The sequence below is a fragment of the Capsella rubella genome, unplaced genomic scaffold (genome assembly GCF_000375325.1).
Source record: "Capsella rubella cultivar Monte Gargano unplaced genomic scaffold, Caprub1_0 scaffold_5, whole genome shotgun sequence".
Taxonomy (NCBI): domain Eukaryota; kingdom Viridiplantae; phylum Streptophyta; class Magnoliopsida; order Brassicales; family Brassicaceae; genus Capsella; species Capsella rubella.
This window is the reverse complement of record NW_006238919.1, coordinates 1,962,838-1,970,035: the sequence shown is the minus strand read 5'-3', so window position 1 is coordinate 1,970,035 and position 7,198 is coordinate 1,962,838. Positions and strand designations below refer to the sequence as shown.

The window sequence follows — 7,198 nt, the reverse complement described above, 5'->3', positions numbered from 1 at the left end:
ATGTTGATTTAATAAATTAAAGTTAATAAATCAAATATTACTTAATTATTTTTTACTAACTTGAAACGGTTCAGCTAAAAATAATCTAATACTCTATTATACATTTCATTGGAAAGAGAATAATCTGTATTGAGCCCATATTTGTGAAAACTTACTAAAAGGACATGAGGATATAATGATGACATTCAGAGAATATCAAATCTCAACGATTGGTAATAATATAAAAAGATATGTAAAAAAAAAGGAAAAAAAAAAGAGAATCGACTACTTTATATTGGCATGGTTGAATCGAAATGTCCTATATCCAAAGGTATTCTGATCCTTTCAGATAATGGTCAAATCTTTGTTTATATCCAAAAATGAGGTGATATATAGAGATATGCAACATATCAACAAAAAATTTCCTATTTTGGAACTTTAAGGAAAATGATGAATTTTAATATAAACTAGAGAAAGAAGAAAAAAATTGGAGAACAACTTCCCCATGCCATAAGGCTGAAGCATCAATTCAAAAGAAAACAATGTTTTTACACATTGCACTAAGATTAAAGGGTCTGAAGCATCAATTCAAAAGAACTTTTTTTTTTTACACATTCCACTAAGATTAAAGGGACTGTGTATATACTGGATATAACTATTATAAGTAAGTTCACATATGTGTGGGAAGTCAGGATTTGGGCTAAATGGTTCAAGCAGTTTACATGGTAGTACAGTAATAAATGATCTAGCTATCTCATGGCATTAGTCGGAAGCATTCTAAACTCGAGCAAGACAGTGTGATAATTTTTTGGAGATGAATCTATTCTATAACACTTTTACTTTTGTGTGGTTTCTACCAGGGAAGACCGGATTAGCCGATATAATTTATAATATATATATATATATATATTATAAGTATTTAAATTTTTTTGGAAAAAGTATGTATGCGAAGTAGTGATGAACATGTACAATAAGAAATATGAAATAAACTGAGAATATTTTTTCTCAACCATGTGTAATATATATGTTGAAAATCTTATTATCTTTAGCCAATATATTATTTAGATACTAAACTATCAATCAATAATATATTTGGGGTTTGCATGCTGATTGAAATAACCACATCCGAATCTGCATTTGATTTTGCTCTGATTTTAATCAAACTCACATAAAATGTACATTAGTTTAATTTTTACAAACAAAATCTTGATGATTTGACATGTAAAGTTTCTAGATTGCGAAAATGAAATGGGATGTATAATTTTGTGAATGAACCGACAAGAATATTATCTAAATAACCCGAATAATGGTCCATTTAGAGGAACATATTCTAGTGATGGATAATTCTAAGTTGACTATATTTAGCCCATGCGAAAAGCAAAGATATAATTTTAGAAATCAATAAGCATATATTCCTTCTCAAGGGTTATAAAAAGAGAGCAACATGCATGTGAGGAATGAGACATATAGAGAGTTACAAAAGTGTATAATGAAGAAGATAGGTCTAACATGGCAGAAAGAGTCATGTTTAGTAGCCAAGGATGACTTGCCTAAATCTTTTTTCACCACCAAGATTCAATTTTATGTTCATGGTTTTTCGATTATTATGCAATTTAAGGGTATAATAATTTGAAATCATGTTGAATCTTGTGGGTTAGGTTTTAGGCAGTCTCCTTGGCTATCTTGACATGCTTTTTTCATTCATGTTATACCTTTACTTCTTTCTGTCTTCCAAATAACAACTATATATTCAATACAAAAAAATCAGTCATTGTTAGAGTACTGTTATGTGTACTGTTGTGTGGTGAGTGCACACATTGTTTAGAAGGAGATGTCAAAGATGAGTTGGAGAATCATATTTGGTAGCCAAGGATGACTTGCCTGTTTCTTTGAGTAAAATGGTTAGTGTAGTCATGTTTGACAAGTGAGTATAACTTATATAAAGAAATGACCATTCTGCTTATAATAAGATATCAGGCAGTCTCCTTGGCTATCCTTATATGTTCTTCTCTTTCATCTCAGACGTTCACCTTCATCCAAAATAGGAAACACACGACATGAATAATCATGGAAAGACCATGTTGATGGTTTTTTAAGGCTTGTTTGAATGTTTATAGGGACAAGGTATTACATTTTGTGTATTAAAATAAAACTATTGTGACCAAATATTGATATGTTGTGAATCGTAGCGATATTCAATTTTTCTTTGTACCACCTTGGATTATGTGGGAAGAGTCATAATCGTTTCAATTTTAAAGTGAATTCACTTTGATACTCTCTCCGTGAACCAACAAGATCAGGAGGATACAGCTTAATGCACCTGATCCGATGAATATATCCCACCAACTTCTCAAATGAGTCTTGCAAATCAAGTTTCATGGAAGCTCTTATTAAGGTATGTATGGTCCAAATGTAACCTAGGACATCCTCGTGGAATGTAGATTGGACTCTCTCAATATATGGTGATCAAACCATGGAAGGTAATATGTTCCATGGGTTATATACTATTATATCATACTCGACTAGGGTCTAGGTAGGTATTCAGAGAAATCAATTCTCAAGAGACGTTGTTGTCTTTCCAATATATTGTAGGGAGGAATATATAGTAAACAGGTTCTAAATCAATTTTGTAAAACAGGAACTCATATGTGAACCAAAAAGCACCAAGTTATGCATCGACTGCCCTAAGTGTTACAAAAGAAGGCGGTCACCAATCTTATGATATTGCTCGAGTCAGTCCCTCCTACAAGAGGCTTTCTTAAAAGGCTAGCTTGTTTTTATATCTCTACTGGGACAAAATTATTTGTGTTATCTTTGCTTCTTTGAGGCTTATTTGTTTATATAAATTATATTGAAGATGACAAAAATACTATGTATACCTATTTTGTATGGTACATTAAAAAGGTTAATATGAGATTTAATTCAAATCGGAGACATAGATCTTACAAATGTAGAATCTTGACCATGAAGTCTAACGTTACGAAAAAGCCAACCTTAAACTATAAGAGCAAAACAAAATGTTTCATGGTCTTCCCGAATTCATTTATGTGCGTCGAGAAAGCAAATTACTAGACAGTGGGAGACGACATATTTACTACCTCGAAATAAGAAATGTCGTATTCTTACTGAGTTAAAACGAATTGAACATTGTCTCGTTAGAGTCCCACATTGAGAGAAACAAATATCTTTTGGACAATATAAATAGTGTAAGAGATTTTTCCTCTCTTGAGCTAGCTAGCTTTTGGGTGTGAGTTAGGCCATTACCAATATAGTATCAAAATCAAGGTTCAATTTTTTTCGAACGTGAATTATCACCCGTGGATATCTAGTTCCACAAACTTCACACTTTAAATGTCCAATCATCATGAGCGTGAGGGAGACATGATAAATGGATAATATTTAAGAATATTTCATCGGCCAGCTGATTGATGAGCTAACCCCCGTATGTTCAAAAGCTCTTTTTTATCAACTGATTTTAACCTATCCATAAACCATAATTACTATTACATTCAAACATAAATTATATCATATTGATATGTGTTCGTGTTATTAGGGATACAATATCCCACATCGGAAGGTGGACAAGGATCATGACCGTATATAAGATAATGGGTCTTTTCACTAATTGCCAATTGGTTTTAAGTTGGAAACCCACAATCTAATATGGTATCAGAGCCCCGATCCATGTATGTTCACACTACAAAAAAATGATCATTTTGTATCACTTAAACTGTATCAATTAAGTAAATGATATAATTATAAATCATTTATATATAAGTGAAGCAAATATATTTATTTAGCATCAATTAATTTAATTGATGTTATAATGATTTATTTTAACATCATTTTACAAAAAAATGATTTAATCTTTATAATATTCTATCAGTTTTTAAAAATTGATGTAAAATATAAATATACATCATTTAGATAATTGATGTATTTAATTATGTTTTGTAAAATCACTTTTTAAACGATTTATTATTATTTTTGTTGAAAAAAAATGATTTATTATATTACATCATAAAATACTGATGCTAAAATAAATTATATTAATATAATTAATATATAAAAACAAAATTAGATCTAAAAACGTAGAATAAAAACAGATCAAATTAACATCACCATTGAAACAAAACAAACCTAATTCTAGCTACTTCTATCTCTTTTCTTCTTGGAATTTTCAACATAGATAAGATCCTTCATCATCAAGTAAGTTTTTTTTTTAACAATGATTCTATATGACTAGTTCTTACCATCTATTATGTTTTTTATTTTTTCTAAATAGCTTTCTGTAAAAATTTTCTGCAAAAAAAACCCAACGTTACTTGGTGTTTTTAATTTTAAAGGGTTGTTTATATGATTAATCGTTCCTTGGTGTTATGTTATATGAACATCATCATCTGTTGTTCCTTGATGACTACGATACTTGACATATAGTTTTAGTAATAAACTCTGTTTCTACATCTTTGTTAAATGCATCAATTTGGTTTCAGTTTATTTTGTGATATGGTATACGTAATAGTAAAGTTTAGCTGTTGTTTTATGAAGGGGACAACCGAATTGATCTTGCTTTTCTTGGGCGCACACACTACTTAGGAGGATGGGTTGATAACCCTCTGCAATTTGCTTACCGCTTCACAGCATCTTACGAAAATGAACAGATATTCTTGTTGCCCAGCCCGCATCTTCCATCGATTAAGCCTGGCAGTACACCATTTCCGCCTTCACCAAGTTCCTTTTATGTAGCCACTAGCGAGAGACCGCTTTTGCTGCTAAACAAATACTTTGCTAAGATGCGAAAGTCAGTACAAAATAACACTGGTGAGAGCTCAGCTATATCTCAGCCACTTCACCAACCTGTAAATGCTCCCCTACGTACTGAGACAGACAAGTGGTTCTACTCTTCTATCACTAAGCTGGAAAAGAACCAAGCACGTCTTGAGAGAAAACTAGCATGTCAGGAATTGATCATCACTAAACTGACGCGCGCTGTGAAGAAATATGCTCCTGCACTCGTGTTTCGACGTTCGACCAAAGAGAAAGACCCACGTCAGCACCATTCTGATGGAGATTTAAGCGATACTAGTCTCGACTTTCCTTTTGTTTTGGAGGAGCACGATCTTCACACACATGGTGCCACCCGTGAACCACCAGTTGCAGCTGGACCATCAACTCTAGAAGACGACACACCGTCTTCCTCCGATGACGAGTTTTAGCTTAGGTAATACCTTTACAAAAATTCTAAGAATTTCTAGATTTTTCTATGGACATCCAATTCCAGATAATCTGAAATTATTTGCTTTTCCAGCCACCTAAGAGTATTTACTATTTGAGTTCAATAAAATAGTTTGGTTGTTTGGTTTTGTTTTCAACGACAATATTAAGAAAAAAACATATTTCATATGAATTTCAAGATAAAAATCGAAAATGATAACATGATTATAATTTTTCTTCTTTTGCTTTTAAACTCCAACTCCACCTTACGTTTTATTGAATTAAATAAATAAACATACTCATCAAACACAACCTTCAAAATTAAAATAGATATGATAACTAAAACTGGTTGAGCACCTAAACTGATCAACAACTAGTTTTCCTACATATCTTTTAATAAAATCTAGGAAAATTTATTCAACAAAAACTTATTAAAAATGATCTGGCATATAAATTCTAAGCATATCTATTATGACTTTCTGGGTTCCTTTGCCGGGGTGAAGCCGTCCATCTTCATAAAAAAATGTTTTGTTCAGATCAAATTCATGTTGAATTTTTTTTCCTGGCTCCATTTCTTGAACAACTTCATCTTTAGATTGAAAATATTCTCCTTCTTAAAAAAAAAGCGGTTTGTTCAGATCAAATTCATGTTGAACTTTTTTCTTCTGCTCCGTTTCTTGAACAACTTGTACTTCTTCCACCCTTTGAACATTTTTCGACTGAATCGTTTCTTGATTCATCACAGTTAAAAGTTTAGTGACAAAAACGAAATCTTCAATTAAATTAGATAAGGTATCTAGTGAGAGAACAATAGCTGAATAGCATACAATGAACAATCTAGTAACATAAATACTTAAAAGGAATAGGTAACGCTTAAGCCAAACAAACTAGTATTATTTTTCCTTAGATATAGGAAGATTTATTCTATATTGACTTAACTAGTTATTTTGCTTAATATTAGGAGCTTATTATTTTTTTTTCTATTTTCTTCATGATAATCTTTTTCTTAGTTTACAACAAACTTAAACACGTACAATCTTAATTTTTTGATTAAGCATTTATTTTCTCTCACACAAATAACAAAACATCATAATATACATCTATTTCGTCTAAAATAAATATATTTTCAGATCCCGCTTAATTTTAGCCCAAGCGGGAAATAATTAATTTCTTTTAAATGATCTAATTAAAACTAAATAAATCTCAAGATGAAAAACTGCTGTGTAATCTCAGAGAATCTGAAGGTGACGACGTGAATTGGTTTGGACAATCTAATCTTTATATATTTTGCAAATCGTTTAATCTACTGTTAATTTGTTTTCTTTTCTATTCTTTTACCTAGTTTAGCGATCACGATCATGGATTTCATGGATTCAGAAACACAAACACCTGATGATTTACCACAACTGGAAGCGGATCACAACATGCCTCCTCCACTTGCTCCAGAATGTAAAAGCTACAAATGGAAATGAAAAAACTATAGAAGGATTTGGGGAAAACTCTTTATTATTGTGTTGTTTAATCTCTAAAGAATTGATACAATATATAGAGGCTAACTTATGTTTAACCTAATTAGAATAGGAAACAGATAAACATGAATAAGTAAATATTCTAAATTTCTTACTCCTTATCATACTTCTAGAATATTCTTCGACTTGGGCTTCACGGGTTCACTTCAATAGCGGACTTTGACGGTCCATAATAGTTAGTCTGCAAGATACACATCTTGCTCCCCAAGATATCTCCAATACTCCCCCGCACGACAAACGTGGTACACACAACGCAAACTTTGCAATCATAAAATGTAACACGTATGTCGTGGACAACTTGTCAAGGGTAGAGCAATCATGTCAACAACTCTTTAGGGTAAAAACTTCAATCTTCAAAATAGGGGTGGAACTTCAGCTCTTCTTTGGTCTTGGTAAAGGGAATAACAACATCCCGTGGGTGCAAATCATGCAAGTCCACAAACAGTTGTCCTAGTCTCAGACAGTTCACAAATCGG

At 31.8% G+C, this 7,198-nt stretch overlaps 1 protein-coding gene across 1 annotated transcript in view; it reads left to right on the top strand.

Moving 5' to 3' along the window:
- Window positions 1-5,136: 5,136 nt before the first annotated feature.
- LOC111830443 overlaps window positions 5,137-7,198 on the top strand; it is a 5,095-nt gene continuing 3,033 nt past the window's right edge. The window contains 2 exon segments of the mRNA XM_023782286.1: window positions 5,137-5,200; window positions 6,536-6,672. Coding sequence (XP_023638054.1) covers window positions 6,552-6,672 — 121 coding nt within the window. The 5' untranslated portion in view covers window positions 5,137-5,200; window positions 6,536-6,551.